Source organism: Scardinius erythrophthalmus (assembly GCF_964197995.2).
Source record: "Scardinius erythrophthalmus genome assembly, chromosome: 22".
In the NCBI taxonomy this organism is placed as follows: domain Eukaryota; kingdom Metazoa; phylum Chordata; class Actinopteri; order Cypriniformes; family Leuciscidae; genus Scardinius; species Scardinius erythrophthalmus.
Window position 1 is genome coordinate 4,548,658 of NC_138242.1, and position 21,443 is coordinate 4,570,100.

Consider the following 21,443-nt stretch of genomic DNA (forward strand, 5'->3'; position numbering starts at 1 on the left):
AAGCATTCTTTAGAAATGTTGGCCCATATTGATAGGATAGCGTCTTGCAGTTGATGGAGATTTGTGGGATGCACATCCAGGGCACGAAGCTCCCGTTCCACCACATCCCAAAGATGCTCTATTGGGTTGAGATCTGGTGACTGTGGGGGCCATTTTAGTACAGTGAACTCATTGTCATGTTCAAGAAACCAATTTGAAATGATTCGAGCTTTGTGACATGGTGCATTATCCTGCTGGAAGTAGCCATCAGAGGATGGGTACATGGTGGTCATAAAGGGATGGACATGGCCAGAAACAATGCTCAGGTAGGCCGTGGCATTTAAACGATGCCCAATTGGCACTAAGGGGCCTAAAGTGTGCCAAGAAAACATCCCCCACACCATTACACCACCACCACCACCCTGCACAGTGGGAACAAGGCATGATGGATCCATGTTCTCATTCTGTTTACGCCAAATTCTGACTCTACCATCTGAATGTCTCAACAGAAATCTATATCTAATATATCAGAAATCGGCCCATTCTCCTCTGACCTCTAGCATCAACAAGGCATTTTCGCCCACAGGACTGCCGCATACTGGATGCTTTTCCCTTTTCACACCATTCTTTGTAAACCCTAGAAATGGTTGTGCGTGAAAATCCCAGTAACTGAGCAGATTGTGAAATACTCAGACCGGCCCGTCTGGCACCAACAACCATGCCACGCTCAAAATTGCTCAAATCACCTTTCTTTCCCATTCTGGCATTCAGTTTGGAGTTCAGGAGATTGTCTTGACCAGGACCACATCCCTAAATGCATTGAAGCAACTGCCATGTGATTGGTTGATTAGATAATTGCATTAATGAGAAATTGAACAGGTGTTCCTAATAATCCTTTAGGTGAGTGTATGTGTACATGATGACCCTCCAAGTTTGATTAAACTATCAAAATATGAGGAAAATTATTTATATACTTTAAATATTTAAATATGAGGGAAGTCATATAATATGTAATATAATATGACTAAAATGTTCTATTCTGACAAAATTATTTGGCAACAGATTTGAGAGATAAATGTGAGATTTGAGAGATTTGTTTTACTATGCAGATTTAGTTTTTGCATGTGTTCATAATTTCTTTGTATGACAGCCTGGACAAAAATTATGTCTACACAATTTGGCATGTTTCATGGCATTATCACAAATAAAAGAATCGACTCCAATCACAGTTCAGGTCTAGCCTGGGAGAAGGGTTTCATTTCCCAAAGTAAGAAGCATTGTTAAACCCCTCTTAATTGTTTGAATCCGTATCCATTATCTAAACAATCAATTTTATAATTCACAATGCAAGCACACACACTCTAAGTGACCTGTAAACAAGCTAATACATCCAAATATTTATTTATGAAAATCATCTCTCATGCTAAAACATCCACATTTATCTCTCTTCCCATGCTGTTTCTAGTTTGAAATGAAGAGAAGGAGGGGAAGACAGAAAAAGAGTGGGTGAGATTGAGAGTGAATTCTCCAGCGTCCCGGAACGGCAGGCTTGAGCTGTCAAGCGGAGATGAACATCTTCATCTCCAGTGCTTTGAGCCCACGCGACAAGCAGCACCTCTCAGTCCTTTTATTAAACCTTTCAGCTTCTTTTTAACTACTCGCTGCATCTTTAATGGGCGAGGGAGAGAGATGATGACTGAAGTAAAAAAAAGGAAGCGCTGTCGGATAAAAGAGCCGAATGTGAAACACACATAAGAGTGGGAAACCTCATTATATTATGGCATGAGGAAAAAGAGCAAGGAATTCAGACTAGCTGGCAAGTACTCCTACTTAAATATGAATAAAATAATGTACGAGAGGTGATGCCTTTGTACACAGAGACGGCAAAGAGATGGTAAAGTTAGAAGCTGATCAATTCATTCAAAATCCCTGGAAACAATGAGTCACAGCTGATTCTTCTTTAAAAAGGCAGAAACAAACTTCAACTCATTCTGGCTGGGTTTGTATGCAACGACCAAATAAGAGAATATGTTAAAAAAATCAGTGGTAAAATCATTCATAAAACATTATGAGCCCCATCACTGTCCAAGTCCACATCCAGAGAAACCTGATGAGCCAAAACACATTTCCGACATAAAACTACAAACTGGCACAAGACGACACAGTCTAAGCCCTGTTTCAGGTTCAATACAAGTTAAGCTCTAACTACAGCATTTGTGGCTTAATGTCCATAACATTTTGTACCCAATTTATCTTTTTATTTTTTTTTTTAATGTGGTTGCAACAGTGCACTTACAATGGGGAGTCTATGAGGCCAACAGAAATGTGAAGCTCGTTTTAAAGCAGCAAAAAAGTCATCCTCTGTGATGCTGCATTCAAGCCTAACTAAATCATGTCTGCTTTGACCATCAAATAATATAATTGCTGTATAAATGCATTTATGCCACCTCCGAGCAGCATTAAACAGTCTGTGTAAAGACAACTACATTTCAGAAGCGGTTCTGTGCCATCTTTGCACTGTTAATTTGGCATATGTGAATGTCTTCTCTTAACTTGACCACAAATTCTCTGGAGTGAGCTTGATGTGAACCTTGTGGAAAAGCCCAGAGAGATGCTAAACTGAATACAAAAGTAAGATAATGTGTATCATCAGACCTGTGAGACCTTGCCACGCGACACACACACTCTCTATGAGAATTGGAAGGTGACCTGAATGCTCCTGAAATCAAAACAGCCTGAGGGAAAACTAAGCTTCTGAAAAAGAAATGCCAAGGCTTATGATTTGAGAGCAGTCCCTGCTGCATCATAGATGTTTATAGTGCATACTTCACTAAGTCTACAGGGAGAATTACGGCAATATCAGCGCTAACAACCCAAGATAGCTGGCTCAGGGTGACGTCAAAGCAGCTCTGTGTTTCAAGGGGATCTGACAGACTGTGAACATAAACGCTCTCATTCACACAAACTCAGGCCCCAGAGACATCTGAAACTTATCTTTGATGTGAAAAGGATCATCTGCAGCTTTACTGATCTACCTGTCATCTTGTCAGGGAGCCTTTGTGTCCGAAACGGCGTTTCCCTCTTGAATTCTTTCTGAAGAGTAAGTTTGTGTGTTCTAGCTGTGCGAATAGGCCATTAATGTACATAAAGCTACGCTAAATTGAAGAAACGATTGCTTTTATCTTCATAAAAATTAATTATGAATTATTTTATGGTCACACACACTCACATTTAAGTATGGGTATATGGAAAGTTTAGAATATCAATTAGGGATGAGAATCACAGGGTACCTCACGATACGATACATGGCTCACGATACCGATAATAACACAATACAGCAATTCTGCTATAGTCAGTATATATTGCTAGACAATCTAATAATGATAAATCAACATATCCGTCTATGAAAACAAAATGCCTGTGAAGTGCAGGTTTTCTCTCTTTATTCAAGCCCAAACTGTTAGAAAACAGCACAAAAAGTTTTAAGCTTATACTTTTTAAAAGCTTAAACTTTTCTTTGTGTGTAAACTGACACATTTAACTGCTTATCGACTTTTATATCATCTCAGTGTTTACCAGCTTCCTTAAAATAAATACCAAAATACATTTGGTATTTAAAAATTTTAAAATGTGACGATACCAGCATTTCCCTCTAACATTTCGAGCGCTGTTGAGTGGATTCGTAAACACCTCTGATTGGCCATTGTGTTCATGCGCTCAACATATATCTCTCTGATTGGCCATTGTGTTCATGCGCTCAACATATATCTCTCTGATTGGCCATTGTGTTCATGCGCTCAACATATATCTCTCTGATTGGCCATTGTGTTCACACGCTCAACATATATGTCTGTGATTAGCCATTGTGTTCACACCCTCAATATATATGTCTGTGATTGGCCATTGTGCTCACACGCTCAACATATATGTCTGTGATTGGTTACAATGATCATGTTGTAATAGACTTCTTTGACGCTCTTCACTGAGCGCTTACACACGGGAGTGTTTGAAAGAAGGCGTCTATCAGCGGATATACAGTATTAGGGATCCTGTTAAAAAACTATTTTTCTTAGGCTAGTTAACTTTTGTTCACGTTTCCCTCATTCATGTGTTGAGCGCCACCTCGAGGAGCCATGAAGTACTGTAGTGACGCTGTGAGCAGGGAAATCTATTTAGAGCGCCTTCTTTTAATAAATAAATAAAATCGATATTTGGCGCCAGCGTATCGATTCTCATATCGCACGGAGAAGGACAACAATATATTTTGTCCCAGCCCTGATATAAATACTATACGTTTTCCATCCACATGGGAATATTGCAAAGTGTAATTGAGACAGAAGTTGCGATAGTCTGTTGTTACGTATATCTGAGTGAAATGGCTTCTAGAAAAATACAGGGCAGGACTTAATTTTGTCTGTATGGAATTGATTGGATGGTTGTGATTTGCTATTGGTCGATCTCAAGTGAGTGACATGTTGTCCCACCCTCACGGACAGTGAACACATTGTAAACTGGTTCATGTTGCCTTCAACTAGCAACAAACAGGAAAAAATGTCCCATAAAGATTGCAATGTCACAACAAATGCTGAATAGTTGATCAGAACACGAAGCACAATGGGTTATACTTTATTTCAATAGTCTACTTTGGACATTTAAGTAACTTTTCAAAAACATGTCAACTAACTCAATAATTTGCAAACTAAGGGCCCTATTTTAACCATCTGAATGAAAGTATCAAGCACGAAACGCAAGTAACTTTGTGGGCGGGTCTCGGGCGCTGTTGCTATTTTCCCGGCGGGATAAATGACTCTTGCGCCCGACGCAAATCTAAAATGGGTTGGTCTGAAGTCGCTTCATTACTCATAGGTGTGGTTTGGGCGTAACGTGAAATAAACCAATCAGAGCGTCATCTCACATTCCCTTTAAGAGCAGGCGCGCTTGTTCCATGGCGGATTGCTATTATAACGGCGGATTTGCCATTTTCACAGCCGAGGAGACCGACGTTCTCGTCAGGGCCGTAAAACACAGACAAGTGACATTGGGGATGGAGAAACACACCCAAATTAGCTTCAGTTAAACAGGCTATAATAATTTGGGTAAATGTGTAAGCTAGATTTATGCCTATTTTTTCACATCTTCACGAACACAACAATGATTTCCCTCATGTGTTAATATTTTTCCTTGTAATAATGTATGGTTTTCTAAAAATGAGAACTGCTGCGTCTGTGTAGATGAGATAAGCAAAGTGTATGCGTGTTGTGCACACGCTACATTATGGCCAAGCATGCGCCCTTAAAATAGCAACATGGCGGAATTGATTTCTAAACCTGCAAAATACATTTGCGCCGGAACACGCCTCCTCTTTCTGCTGAACCGCCCAGGGAGCGCAAGTGTATTTCCTAGTTTACCGACGTGCGTCTGTGGAGGGAAAAGTCCACTTTGCGCGGGTGCAAAATAGGAATGATACATGCGTCGGTGTACAAAGTCAATTGCGCTGGGTGCAAGATAGGACCCTAACTCTGTTAGGTTAGGGTTAGTGTTAGTAGACAGAAAAGTTAGTTATAGTCAGAAGAATGTCTGTTTGGTAAACATCATAATGACAAGCAGGACTCCTTTTTGAGACCTGACCTTTCACCTGTCAATTCATATCACATTTCACTGTTGACTAGAGGAGACCGCTGGGGGAGTTTGGGAATATTACGTCAGACGAGATGTACTTTGCCTACAGCCTTTCTCACCATCTCATCTCATACCTTCTCATTCATAAAATTTCCCTCAGGACTACATTCCTACATCCTGCCCGGCTCCGAGATGGAGGACGGGGAAACTATGGGGAAATATGGGGAAAGCAAGTATGTTGTATATGTTTCAATAAGGTTACAGATGACAGCCACACATCTTGACAAATCATCTGAAGCCCACATATTATCAGTTCAGACCAAACTAACCAACCTCACTGCACAAGATGTGGAAACGACTGTAGGGGACATCAATGTTTATAGTATTACTTTCAGGACCCTTGACATCTCTTCAAAAAAGACTGTATACCTTAATGTGCTACTTTACTTCAAGAAATCTGAATTTATTCTTTCATGCATACAGTCACATTCATTTGTGTGTCATTTTTTGAAAGTATTACTTAGTACATTTATTTTAATGAAGGCTATTTTTATAATCACATCACAAAAAGGATAAATGTTAGTATTGACTGCAGTTGATGAATTTTAGATGAATAAACAAAGCAACAGGTTAATTCTATACAAGGAATAATGCACAGTCAGATGGTCATTCTTGTTAAACAAACTCTTGACAGGGTGATTGTATGACACTGAAGGGGTTTATTTTGTGATGAATGACTGACTGTATATTCTGGACACTTATTACACAACTATTTACCAAATAAATAAATAAATGGACATGGGATATATTACTTTTAAATGAACAGAAACTAAAGCAGTCTCACTGCAAAGCACACAGTCTTTTCACACTTGAGAAAGTTTAGATGTAGCGTTCAGAGCTGGCGTAGTTCTCTGGGAATGACAACTAAAGAGCATATAATGTGCATCAGCGTTTATGTGTTCTTGCGGAAAACATAGACAATTACATAGTGTTCTAGAAGATGGTAAAAATCAGTGTGTTATTATGGAACACATCAAACCCTCTAACGTCAGGAAAAGAACAATTCACAGCAGTGAGAAACTCTACGGGGTGGGCTGATCCACTGAACCGCTCTATAAAACCACACGCCAAGAACTGTAGTAGCAATTACTCTGATAACAGAATTACAGATGGTTAACTTTAATTGGTCATGAATCCTAACCATTATTTGTATTATTTGCTGACTGTTACTATAGCTCAAGTGGTGAAGACTTTTTAAATCAAACTTGTTCTTTTTTGGACATTATTTACTCGCCCATGCCAGTCCAAACCCATATGCTGTTGTTGTATGTTTTTTTTTTAGTGGAAAACTTTTGTTACACAGCTCTGGCCAACACAATAAAAGCCTGTTCGCTCAAAGCGTGATCATTACAGTGATGACTATTAACATAAACTTGAGAATTGTTGTAACTCAGAGAAAAGAGGAAGTTTAATGCCTGGTTCAGATTACACGATTTTAGCCCGATTTTGGCATGATCCATTTGACGTAGGGTGTCGTGGGGATTCGTAAACGACAACGGGCGTCGTGACGCAAGATTCGATCGTTTCATCTCGTATAGTGTGTCATAGTGTGTCATGTGAGTGCGCGAGAGAGTGAGTGAGTGAGTGAGCGAGCGAGCGAGAGAGAGTGTGTGTGTGTGTGTGTGTGTGTGTGTGTGTGTGTGTGTGCGCGCGCGAGTGAGTGAGCGAGCGAATGAGTGAGCGAGCGAATGAGTGAGTGTGTGTGTGATTGTGTGTGTGTGCGCGTGTGTGTGTGTGTGTGTGTGTAAGCGTGTGTGTGTGAGTGCGTGTGTAATATATGTGCGGGTAAATGTGTGTGTGAGACGGCTCGCGATGACTGGTCGTAAAGCAACGTGTAGTCTGACATGTTTCTTGTCCACAACATGACAAGATTTTTAGGAGTCAAAATCGTGTAATCTGACACAGTGACTATCGTAACAGACAAAAAAATCGTGTAATCTGAACCAGGCATAAGATATATTGCACACCTCCAGCAAGGACAGATTCTATGCCTCATCCAGACTCCAAAACAATGTCTAGACGCAGTTAATGGCAGAACGGCATTAGTTCAATTATGTATTTACTTAGATTCTTTCATGGCTAGACATTTTTGTGTGTGTGTGTGTGTCTTTGGGGGATTCACTCAAATTTCTTCACTTAATGTATGACTTGCAATATACATTAGTACAACAGTCATATAGACCACTTTTATAAAACTTTTGATAACACTTTATTTTGATGCTCCCCTTTAGATATTCTGTTGACTATACATAACATTGCTCTTACGTGTTAACTAACTCTCATTTGAGTATGTCTGTCTGCTTAATATCTGCTAACACTTTATTTTCATTGTTCACCAACAGACATTTTACTGACTAAGTAACTTTGCTAGTACATGTCAACTTATTCTACTAACCTGAACCCTAACAGTCTACTAATACTCAATGAATACTCTAATGAGAGTTAGTTGACATGTAGGTGCAACGTTACAACAGAATGTCTAAAGTGGACCATCAAAATAAAGTGTAACCAAACTTTTATGAAATTTAATTATTTATTGAATATTAATATGAAATTTAAAACAACACTTCCTATAGCTTTCCTACGGATATTTTAATGACCATTAACAGGAACAGATTCAAAATATATTCCTAATTAGTATGTTTTGTTTTATTACTTAAACATTTATCAATGGTCTCAGATATTAAGACCTGTTTTTAGAGAATATATTTTGAATTAAGTGTATCTTATACATGTTTGCCTCTGAAGTAAATTTATATTTAAGGATGTTTACATATTTCTTACTGGAGAACAGAAATACTGATCAAATGATATATATATATATATAAATATATATATATAAATTCAGTGTGGGAGGAAGTCACACAAAGAGTCTTTTGCAATATCGGACTGATTTATGCTTTAACTCTTCTAAAGAAGCAGAAATACTCTCTTAACGTTCCCACATCGTCAAATGTTCACCTTAGCTGGTCAGATTCCAGAGAACCGCAAACTCAGCTAACAAGAAGCTTCTGCCAAGGGCCTTTGGTTTAAATAAAGGGGTTTATTTTGGGAAGTGCCTCACAATACACTGTCCTGCACAATCGCTAATGAGGCAGCTTCTCGCAATCAGCGGCACAAAAACATCCTCTGAGCCCTTTTCGCTCTCGCTCTCTGGTGCCTTAAAAAAAGCCGGACGATGTTTCTTAACATGCATTCCTGTAGTTTTGCCCACACAGGCATCACTGTGAATGCCTGGTCATTAGCAATTTGCCGATTATGTAATCTGATAACCCTCATTGCTGTCCAATTGTTTAGTAAAAAGCCATTTTGGTCTCATTCAGCTCTGATACATGCACCCCTGACATCCATTACATAATACTTGCTAACAGTCGACGGCAGCTAATGGCCAATTTCGTGCAATTCATGTTGTCCGGGGCTCCATTTTGGGTTCTTTAGTGCCTCACATTTGATGTGAAGAACCACATTGGGGTTTAGAGGTAATAAATAGTGAGGTACAGACTGCAGTGCTCAAAAACGAACGGCTTATCTACTGTGAAATGTTTGATAACATCACAAAGTCACCAAAGGCGGGAAACGCTTCACATGTGCAGCTGCTGCTGAGAAAAAAAACATCTGAAAACATGGACAGACAGTGATGTTATGTAAATAGCTGTGCAAGATTAGAGGCCTCGAGTATGCGTTGTGGTGTTACAGCAAATTTATGGGTCAGGGACGAGGAATGCGGAATGGAAAAAGGTGTTTGTTGTGGTTTCTGCCCCTTCTTTTCTGAGAAATTCTTGACAATCATCCTTGATTTGGTTCGGATGGAGACAACAAACATGCTAACAATGAACTGGTAAACAACCGTTCGAGGCCATCAAAGGACCCGCCTGATTATCCCGGTATCACTCCAGAGACAGTTGACGAGGAATGCATTTGTTTTGTGGTTGTGGAAGCATGCAGAATTCGCTGGAGAACATTCAGAAACGTTTTTGGCGCACGTGAAAAAGATAAAATTGGGTGGGCGGCGAGGATGGAACTTTAAGGACTCTTTGTATAAATAGACAAAAGGATTAACCAACTAGCCATGACAAAACCATTAGCGGTCCTTTCCAGCCAGTTTTTGCTTTTTAGTCACTGAAGGGACAAAGCATAGATCATTAGCAGGGGTCGTTCACTGGTGTCTACGTACTTGTGTGTTTACAGAGCTGCGAACCGCAACTAAATTTACTGTTAGTAAAACCACCTGTCTGGAGTCAGTCCATCAGGATATGACATTTGAAGCACCACGAAAACAGCGGGAATCGAGTTGTTGAGAGAAAAATGACTGTACATTGTCTTGGCGACAGCCAACATCTGCATTTAACCTTTCTAAAATGTTGTCTTTCCGTTCAACATTGTTTTCTAGGGGCAAAAAGCTCACCAGACCGCAGACCTGTCCGTTTTGGGGATCAATAATGGCTTGTTTTAAATATGTGGACGATCAAACGAAAATTCGAGTTCAGAAAGCGTCTCTCTGGGACTCTCACACCGAAGAATGAAAGAGCATGGGGTAATTTTTAAGTCACCGGAGAAAACTTTACTTCATTGAACGGACAAAGACAAGTCAAAACAAAACATCAAAATAAATGTTCGATACAAGAGAGTCGCAAAGGGAATTAGACCTCTTCAAAGTCCAAGGGTCTGGGTGATGAGCGTGTCTAGGGATGACTGATAGGTGATTGTTGGAGAAATAGTATAGAAAAGCAATTGAAAGTTCAAGTGTAAAGGGGTTAAGGGAAGAGTTCACCCAAAAATTTAAATTATGCTTTTATTTACATCAACCTTATGTTGTTCTAAACCCGTTTGGTTCAGAAGACTTGGAATATACCAAAAAGGTTCAATGGGGTTCTAAATAGAATTCTAGGGCTCTTGACTCAATTTTAAAGAACGCTTTATGCCAAAAAGGTTCTATGTAAGGAGAAATGTGTTTGCATTGCAAAATATTTTCATGTTTCACAGGCTATTACAATTTTTTCTAGTGATAAAGTATGTTTATGAGCTGTTTTATTCATAAAATGTAATGACTGGAACCCCTAAAAAAGTTCTGTGTATGAAGTGCCTGACAGAACCCTTTAAGATTCTATATAGAACCTTTTCTTCAAGTCGTTGAATCTTCTAAAGATTTTCCTTTTGTTTTGCAGTAAAAAAGTTGCATACATGGTTTGAATAATGATAAAAGAATAGAAAGTTTTGCGCGAACTATTCCATAAACTGGATGCGTTCCCGATATGCCCAGTTCCACCTCGGAAATAGGTGCTTAAAAGTGATCAGACTGCAGGGAATGTTTTGCACTTCAGCGACAGCAAATTCTATACAAACCTGGCACTGCTATCCTTCCTGATGTTGGGTGGTCCATTTCCAGAATAAGGCCATTGTGAGCAACCTGGGAATGGAGACAAAAGAACGTGAGCCAGAGACAATTACTCATGCCATGTTTTTACACTCCTTTTCTTGAAGCTATTAACTTACTGTCTTCTCAAAGACCACACAAATTTGCCATCTTACCTTTGACTTTCCTTTTAACATCGACACATCTTTGAGTTTACCCAACAAAAACAAGGTTAAACTAACAGACATGATGACTCAAGATTTATGACCCTGACTCAAGATTTATGACGTGAAAACGCGTATCACGGTTTCCACAGAAATATGAAGCAGTGCAACTGCTTTCAACGTTGATAATAATAAAAAATGTTTCCTGAGCAGCAAATCAGTATATTAGAATGATTTCTGATGGATCATGTAACACTGAAGACTGGAGTAATGATGCTGAAAATTCAGCTTTAAAATATATTTCAATAGAACATGGTTATAGGGATAGTTCAACCAAAAATGAAAATTCTCTCATCATTTACTCACCCTCCTGCCATTCCCAAAGTATATGACTTTCTTTCTTCAGATGAACACAAATTAAGATTTTTAGGAAAATAATGAATCCATCTTTGAATCCATATAATGCCTTTGGAATGGCAGGCGCTCATTTGACGCTAAAAATCACACACAACGACAATGATTATGACAACGGTTACAATCCACGTGACCCCAGTGGATGAATCAATGTCTCGTTCATACGAGCGATCATGAGGTAGACGATGTGGCACGTGACGCAAGGACATTGTGAAGTTTGTGTGAGAAGTAGCGTGGAAGCACAGAGGACTGCCATTTCTCGCATGAACTTGAACACACTTCCGCCACAGCGTCACCCTCGTGATAACAGTAGACAGAAAGCATTGATTCTGAAGACATTTAGAAGACATCATTAATTCATTGGACTCACAGAGATGGATTCTTTTCCTAAAAATCTCCGTTTGTGTTTTTCTGAAGAAAGAAAGTCATAAGCGGTGCATGAGGGTGAGTAAATGATGAGAGCATTTTTATTTTGGGGTGAACTATCCCTTTAAGTTGTAAAACTATTTCAATAATATTTCAAATAAATGCAGCCTTAGTAAGCATACGTGATTTCTGAACAGTAGAGTATGTCATTATTTACTCATTCTCATCGATCCAAGCAGATTAATTTTTTTCTGAGAAATGCAAACGGTAAATTTTTGAAGAATATTCTTTTCCATATAATGAATATAAAGGGGACTGGGGCTGTCAAGCATACAAAGGACAAAAAACACCATAAAAGTGGCACAAAGCTTTTATGCACCCATATTTCTAGTTCAGCGCTTTATACAAAATAGATTGTTTCAATGCAGACATGCAACTCACACAATACACTCAGAGTCTTTTTAAGCCATACAAAAATACAATTAATGCCATTATTCTCCTGAAATTCTGCAGTAGCAAAACATCAGAATACTTGAGTATACACGAGTCATATGGATAATGTTGTGCATGTTTTTTTTTGCTTTTTTGTTGCCAGTTTGCAGACAGTATCTGTCCCATTTTATTTTCATTATGAGATAAACAGTGGCCAGGGTATTCTCAAATTCCAGTCTTGGGCTCCACGGAAAAACAAAGTCAAACAGGTTTGGAATGACACGAGGGTGAGTACATGATGACAGTCATTTCATTTTTGGTAAACTATTCTTTTAATCTACTGAATTGTGTGTGGTTGAAGATGAAAGGAAATGTATATGAAAACAGATGATGTGCCTGAGTTGGCATCTTTCTTTGTTGTTTGGTTCCGCTCATGAGACTCCAAATGCCACTCAAATTCTGGCATGTGTCCCAACAGAATCCCAGGCTCTATGTAGTCTGTCAAAGCGCATTAGCATCATTAGTACTATAGGTTCTCATGTCACTGAGCTGAAGCCAGACAGTTATGTAAGATGATGTCCAGACCACCAGACGTGGATGACACCCTTGTGCTCTTCCTCCCTCACTCTTTTCTTTTCTCCTCCACAATGTTTTCCCTCAATGCTCTGCGTACTTCTCTGACCCTTCAGGGGAAAGTTCCAGAAAGTGAGCGATAGAAGCTCTGCATCATGTCATGCTTTATTTAGAGGCAGTTTGGGTGTGTGGCAATGATGCGTTCATGGGTGATGTTGAGGATGGGGCTTCTGATTGGAGAGCCTTCTCCTCTCTTATATTTTTCCTCCAACCTTCCTTTCTTCAATGCCTCTTTAGCCGGATTTACACTAAATAATTTTTTGATGTCAGTTATGATTTTTGCTTGTCAAGATTGTAACGTAACATCTAAACATAAAAGGCATTTGAAAAATTATTGATGGTAAAAAAGTAAGTTTCATTGTGACCTTCATATAACAAAAAGGAATTGCTAAATGTGAAGAAACACTTGATTATGTAATCAACTGTGATTTTTGTTTTTTAATTTTTTTTCAACAAATCTCTTTCTTTAGTTGTTACCTGATAAATAGTCTTGTGTATCCAGACATTTGACTGAAGGTCTATGACTACTTCAGTTGGCCAAGGGCCGTCTAGGAAGAGGCCACCTGACTGACACATAAAGTGACCAAGCACAGTTAGCTTTGCTGGAAAGTCAGCATATAAGATTTAGACATTTTTTGGCTACTGCTGCATTATACATGAGTGTATGAGTGTCAAACTGCAGGAATGAGACCAACACATTTTGAGAGATGTCTGTCAAATGACAAGAGTAATTGCAAAGTCAGATAACATGCCATCGATGAGCATGCCACACTAATTCAATCCAAGACTTCCAATTTTGCTTTTGAAAACAAATGGTCAATGGTTTACAAATTTAGTCTCAGATGGCAAAAATCACTAAAAAAGTCCAACATGTGTGCTTAATGCTTTAGTCAGCCTGATCATATTCATCACAAAAGGCCCTGGGCTCATTTTGCGTATGGGAACAGTTAAATCAAGCTGAATCATTGGGCTCTTGGCTCTGAGCGTCCAGCCACCCGCCATACATTCATCTACCTCAGTCCAGTGTGTGCATCAGCCAAAACATCCGCCGTTTGCCTTTGAAATGCAAATAGGTGAAGTGAGGAAAGAGAAGTGGAGTAGACACACGGCAGCAGAGCTATTTTGTGGGCCGCTTGGATGATGCCCAGAATGGACACAGATGGCTCTGTTACACAACTGGAAGGAGAGATAATGGGGGAAAGCATAGAGTCAAAAAAGAAGAGAACAAGATGATGATGTGTTTTCCAGGGAAAACTTAGTAATGGATCTGGTGGAATGACTCCTTTCAGGAAAGAAGATTCTCCACAGTGCCAAACTGATGAAGGTGACCATATATATACACAGTGCTTGAGTCCATGAAGCTCTCAAAACTCTCTCTATTCTTTCTCTATTATTAGGACATGTATGTATGTATATATGTATGTATGTACAGTATATACTGTGCGCATCATGGCATAGTAAAACATCATCTGGTCCTTGGCAGGTCTTAAAATTAGGTAAATATGAAGAACAACAACACATGACATATTACATTGTGTCATTGTTTATTTGACAAAAACTAGGCCAAAATAGGCCAAAACCAAGTACACACTTACTGCTTCTATAAGAATGAAGAGGGTTAGTATCAGTCAGGCTCTGCTAATCAAACGCCTTTGATTAATTGATCATCAGCAAGCGTGACCAACTCTATAAAAGCAGAAGTTTTGCCAGTTTCAGGTGTGTTAACAATACCAAGGAGGAAAGACATCAGCAATGATCTTAGAGAAACAATTGTTCCTGCCCATCAATCTGGTAAGGGTTACAAGGTAATTTCCAAACAAATCGAAGTCCATCATACAGTGAGGAAGATTATTCAGATGTGGAAAACGGTCAAGGCGGTTGCCGGACGTCCCAGCAAATTCACCCTGAGGTCAGACTGTAATGCTCAGAGAAACTGCGAGAAACCCAAGAGCTACATCTCAGACTCTACAGGCCTCAGACAGCATGTTAAATGTTAAAGTTCATGACAGTACACTTAGAAAAAGACGGGACAAGTATGGCATGTTTGGAAGGGTTGCCTGGAGAAAGCTTCTTCTCTCTGAACAGAACATGGCAGCACGGCTTAGGTTTGAACAGTTGCATCTGACACAAGACTTTTGGAACAATGTCCTTTGGATAGACGAGACTAAAGTGGAGATGTTTGGCCATAATGCACAGAAAGCTAAACACAGAATATCAGCACAAACGCCTCACACCAGCTGTCAAACACTGTGGTGGAGGGCTGAGGATTTGGGCTTGTTTTGCAGTCACAGGACCCGGGCACCTTCAGTCGTAGAGTCGACCACAAACTCTGAAGTCAAATGTGAAGCTCGGCTGAAACTGGGTCCTGCAACAGGACAGTTATCCCAAGAACATCAGCAAATTTACACCAGAATGTCTGAAAAATAAAATAATCAAGGTGTTGCACCGGCCCAGTCAAAGCCCAGACCTCAACCCGACTGAAATATTGCGGCGGGACCTTAAGAGAACTGTGCAGAAACAGATGCTCACAAACCTCAGTGAACTGAAGCAACATTGTAAAGAAGAGCGGGCCAAAAGTTTTGTTAAATAAACAATGACACAGTGTAATATGTCATGTGTTGTTGTTCATCTGATGTTGTATTTACCTAATTTTAAGACCTGCCAAGGACTAGATGATATTTATTATGCCCTGATATGTAAATCCATATAATTCAAAAGGGTGTCCTTTCTTTTTCACATGACTGTATATACTGTGTACAGACTGGCTCGATTAAGTCTGGCCGTTCTCCTCTGACCTCTGGCATCAAAAAGACATTTTCGCTCACAGAATTGCCGCTCACTGTATATTTTCTCTTTTTTCGGACCATTCTCTCCATCTCTCTCTCTCTCTCTCTCTCTCTCTCTACATGTATTAGTACTATCAATTAAGCATTTTGGTAACACTTTACCATACGGTTCATTAGTTAACAACCTTAGTTAACGTGAACTAAGGAGGAACAATACTTCTTCAGCATTTATTAATCTTAGTTAATATCAATTATAACATTTACTAATACATTTTTAAAATCAAAGGTTGTATTTGTTAACATTAGTTAATGCACTGTGAACTAACATGTACAAACAATGAGCAGCTATATATTTATTAACTAATATTTACAAAGATTAATTAATACTGTACTCATTGTTAGTTCATGTTAGTTAGCACATTAACTAATGTTAACTAATGAACCTTATTGTAAAGTGTTACACTTTTTTGTAATTAATCGTGATTAATTGTAACTACTGTACCATTACAGTTTTTATGTTGTAATACTTTTTAAATTGAATCTCCAAAATGTAGAAACAACAAAGACAGTATATTTAAAATATTTGTTAAATAGCATCTTTTTACTAAGCACTATCAATGAAGGCCAGTAGATTGCAGCATAGTTAACTAATGTTTCCAAAACTACTTTTTCCAAAGAGCTTAACTCTAGTTTAGCTACTTTACATCAAGTAACTTAGTTTAACAAGCTACAATTTCTAAGTAGCCTCCAATTAAACTGAATTTATGTAAGATTACAATGTGCAAACAAGGTGTTTAGCGATTCACTGAACACAACATTAATAGTAAATCTCAAAAGCTGGCATAAAATGAAACTAGTCGTATTCCCAGTAAACAAATCCAAAACGTGGAATAATTCAGGAACTCATTAATCACACATGCTCACACATTACAAGCTGAAATTATTTCAGGAACAGACGTGATTCTGTCATGGTTTTAAAAGATAAATGGTTGGAAAGTTTCCTTCAGATGAGCTGATGTGCCTTTCAGTCTGTGAGAGAGAACAAGATTGCTTGCCACATCCTCCCTTTGCAGATTTGGAGGCTGGTTGGGTAACTTATGGCTTTTTCTTTATGAATTATTCGGTCAGTGTGACTTTCCCTAAGTATATGACGACCTGAGTGACGTCAGAAGCTCTGTGGATTGACATGTCAGTAGGAATAGATAGAGATGTGAAAGCTTCGTGTGCTCAAGCTCTCCAGAGTCATTAACTCTATGAGAGCTCACAGACAAATGAAGGAAGGATCGGATCAGATCAGAGGTGATGATGGCTGATGGATAAGAACAGAGATGGAAATGGAAATAAAGCACTCAAAATGCAGAAGAAAGATTCCTTGCTTACGTCACAGAATCAACTATAACATACACTAAACATTAGTGGTCTTTTTAAGGTGTTATGGTGGGTCTCCAGGCCATTGCTACAGAGGCGTCATGCCCATTCAATCCCACACGTGCCCACTCAGATTTATGAGCCAAATGGATTTTGAATGCGACTTCCAAAAGACTAAAATATTTATTTTTACATTTGATAATTAGGCTCCACAATTATTAGAGCCACCAAATCCGTCACCATTTAGTCATTTCACCGCTTTGATGCCAAAATATGTAGTTTATGTGATTCATGCAGGAGTTTTTGCATATGGGTGGTCGGCGGAATCCGTCTACAATTTTACAAAACATTCATTTGTCAACACAACACAACCTAAAAGTCGAAAAACGCTGCCTCCGCAAAAAACATATGGAGTTAGGAAGGCAAATACTTATCGGGCTTATGCTACTCTGAATAATGCCTGAACTTTGTATCTCGAACACTTCTTGCGTTGTTTTTGCCTCCTCATGATGACTCGCTTAATTTAGTCCTAATTTGGATAAAAGCGTCTGCTAAATGACTAAATGTAAATGTAAATAGGCAAGTCTGAATCCAATGTTAGCTTCACTTCCTGTCTCCGTAAATATGTATAATTTGTTGGCTTTGATATCCCACAATCCTGTGCTTCCATTCTATGACAGGTAAGCTAAAAAATAAAGATGGCATCTGAAAGTTGCGGTTGGCAGAGTCGGCTCTGTTTCAAACAAACAGTCGGATAGCCGAGTGCTGTAAAAGCTCTCACAAGCTTAATCTTATCAGCGATCGCATAACATTGTGTCCAATTGACATCTGGGTAAATTCGGACAGTCTTTCTTACAGCATGGTGGACCGCAAGTAGGATTTCATCAGCCGCAGGCATGAGATATAAATATAGAAGATGAAATGGTGGAAAGAATTTAATGAAACTAAAACTGCCAGTAGGTGGTGGCAAATCATTGTCTTAACGAGCGAGTCATTCAATCAAACGATTCCCTCAAAACATGGACTCATTCGGTTGCTCAGAGACGCGCAATGGCTCTACTGTGGATTTGTTGCAAAATAGAGCAAAAACAGAAAAGGTTAGGTCTAGTTAAAATGTAAGTCACCTGAAATTAACTACTTGTTTATTGAACTGTTGTATAAAATCAATAGGCTATCACATTTGCACTCTGCTGATATTCGGGAAAACCTCACTTTATATCCTATTATAAATATTAAAAACTCATACAGGGACTTTTTTGCCCCATATATGTTGCATTTTGCCCTTAATTTTTGTGACGGTGGGGGGCGGAGCTCTTTATCGAGTGCAAGCAGACGGAGGCTCCTTCTGATGTGAGACATTTCAACTGAAACGGGTGAAACATAGCAAAGGCATTTTTGACCAACGTTTTCCACTTTTGATGTAATTTTTACAGAGAAACTAGTATCATAGTAATTAAATATTAATTTAGTCATCACCAAAGCTCTCTCTATTTTGTTGTAGATCAATAAACCGTTACGCTGCCTCAGAACTTTCGTGAGGTCTCTTCATGCGCAAATGCTGCTTGCAAAGTCACTGGGCAGCAAGGCAACAAGTGAGCAGCCTAAGCTTTCAGACGCAGCCTGTGACGCAGGTGCCGTGCGTTTCTCTGAAGGGATACAAAGAACAGCCTCTGATTCGCAAAAAGAGCTTCCAAACACAGAGATAAGGTGTAGTTTAGCCTTGCGGTTTCCAAAACGGATTCATTTGTCACATTAAGCTACAAAAAACTTGGAAAACGGACTTTTAATGTTCTGGAACAGCGACAGTAAGCATTAAAAAGGCATGATTGATCTTGCTTTGGTTCATAATTCATAATTAAGAGTTAAAAATATATAATTGAACCTGAAAACACTGTAGTAATTATTACTTTAGATAATTATTTTAATGTGGGGTAAGGTTTTTACAATGACACAAATCAAAGTCAAAAAGTCAAATTTGCTGTTTTCCATTGGCAACATGAAGGGCGATCAAAAACATAGGCAAAACAAGGGCGATGTTTTGCTTGGGTTCATTATAAGATTCTTTCAAGATTTGAACCCAGTATCACACCACTATCATGTATCAGTCAATGCCAGAACGTCAATGGTGCCCTCTCAAAAAAAGAAAAAAAAAGAATAATAAACAAAAACACATGACGCCCCTGCCTTGCTAGGTGTTTGTTTGGGTGTTCTAGATGGTTTTACTAATCCATAAGTCTATATTCTGGTTTTGTGTGAGGGGTTTGAAGCTGGTATACACTAACAAGTTTCCCTTGATATTCCAAAAACAGCTTTTATTGAAACCAAGGCCAGAAAACGACAGGATCTGAAAAGTGTGAAATTATGACGTCATAGTGCAGCAAAAGACCGCCTTTGCAGAAGAATATCAACGCCTACATCACCATGTCTTTGGACAGGATCAATACCATTACCTACCAACGGATCCTAATGCTAGGGAAGTGGGTTTTCTTTCAACAATGCGAGTGTCTCAGCAGTGCATTATTTGTTTGTATTCGGTACATTTCTCTGTGGATTATTTGGTAAATCAGTCGCAATTTCGGCGCAGGCTTTGCAAACAGACTTTTACGATATGGATCTGCCAGCAACGCCAAAAACATGCAAGTAACCATGTTTATTCTAATGCCTGATCCGTGATCACTTATTTCTGATGTGCAATTATTCAAGTTAAGACAGATTTCCTTTCTCTCAAAATCGTTCAAAACTGTTTGTGCATCAGTAAATCAAGCCAGTGACTAAACTGATCAACTGTATATCGTTTCTCTTAGGATGAAAATAATCTGTTATTTAAACTGTGATTAAATTATATACAGAAAGCGATCAAAGACCACTCCCTTTACAATCGCCCAAGCTGTCAATCACACAGCGCAAGTTTATCTGGACACTTGCCAAAACTCCCGTTATGTAATCAATGACGCTGTTACACTGCAAAACGAAGCTCTTACTGTAGTTACATTGTGTTTTCATTGTTATTTGGTGAAAGCATTCGTGAGTGCGCAGAAATTGCATTGCAATGATGAGATCACTGCATTCACGTCATCTGCTTAATGCTCATTACCGCAACCTTTCATGTGATGGGAGTAGATCTAAATATAATGCTATAATCAACACTTTTCACGATTCGTTAATCTTGATCGATGATATAGTTAAAAACATAGTAAAAGATTTCGAGAGATTTCTACATGAAATTAGCTAGTTATACTAGCTATTTCACATGCAAACATGTCCACCAATCACAGCAGTGGGCGTTTACACTGAAGTCTTCAAACAAAGCATTCAAATCAGAGGGCTAAAATCAGGGAAGGAAAAATGCCATTTATTTCTAAATGATGACCATTTTCAATGTAAAAATCATACTAACATTATAAAGGCACCCCAGGAAACATCATAAAATAATAAAATAATCGAGTTCATGACCCCTTTAAGTGTCACTGGAGAAAAAACACTGAACATCCCAAATTATATTTTCATCACTCTGCCTGCTTGTGATGAAAAATCTGTTATAACCACAGGGATACAATTATGTTTCTCTGAACTGTAAAGTGGCTTTGACCTCAAACAAACCTCAAAATCAGCAGCCTTTGTAGCAAACGCTTATAAATTTGCAACTTAATCATAACTAAATATTATATCTGACAGTGGCTTCCGTCTTCTTGGTGGACAGCACTAAATAATCAAACGAAACTGGCGGGACCACAAAGTCATTTCAAGTTTTGTGAGACATGTGGACACCAAATCCGAAGCCCGAAGCCTGCAACCGTCTGTTAAACTCTCATTGTGCCGAGCAATAAAGGCCCATGTGCCAGCGAGCGCCTGGCACAGCAGCTCCATATGTGTGCCCTGTTGCCCCTGCGTGTGGTTTAAACCAGATCACTGTGTCTGTGCGCCGTAAAAGGCCTGTTTATTTGTGTTTCTCTCACGTTTAATGGCTGCCTCCGAGGCCTTCTTTCATCCACAGAACTCTTTTCTCCTCCCCCCGGCGCTCTGCGCTTGAAGAGACTACGCTTGGCAGTGCTGTGGTGGCGTAGGAGTAATAAAAAAATAATAAGGCTCAAACGTTGATCGATGGCTTTAATTTAAACATCATACATGTGTTATTTTTGGTCCATCAGAATTTATTACGCTTGCACTTTCCATTTTATGACAGTCAATGCAGCGCGTACGCAACCTGACATGAAAGTTAAAGCAATCAGCTCCTGCCTATGGATAGGAGGAGGAAGGAGCTATTACAAG

General features: G+C 39.1%; 1 protein-coding gene across 1 annotated transcript in view; it reads right to left on the bottom strand.

Annotated features, from left to right (window-relative positions):
* The window catches only part of sugct (succinyl-CoA:glutarate-CoA transferase), a 140,612-nt gene that overhangs the window by 14,325 nt on the left and 104,844 nt on the right, over positions 1-21,443 (bottom strand). Inside the window, exon 13 of the mRNA XM_081352417.1 lies at positions 11,002-11,065. Within this exon, the coding sequence (XP_081208543.1) occupies positions 11,002-11,065 (64 nt within the window). The remainder of the gene's footprint in view (positions 1-11,001; positions 11,066-21,443) is intronic.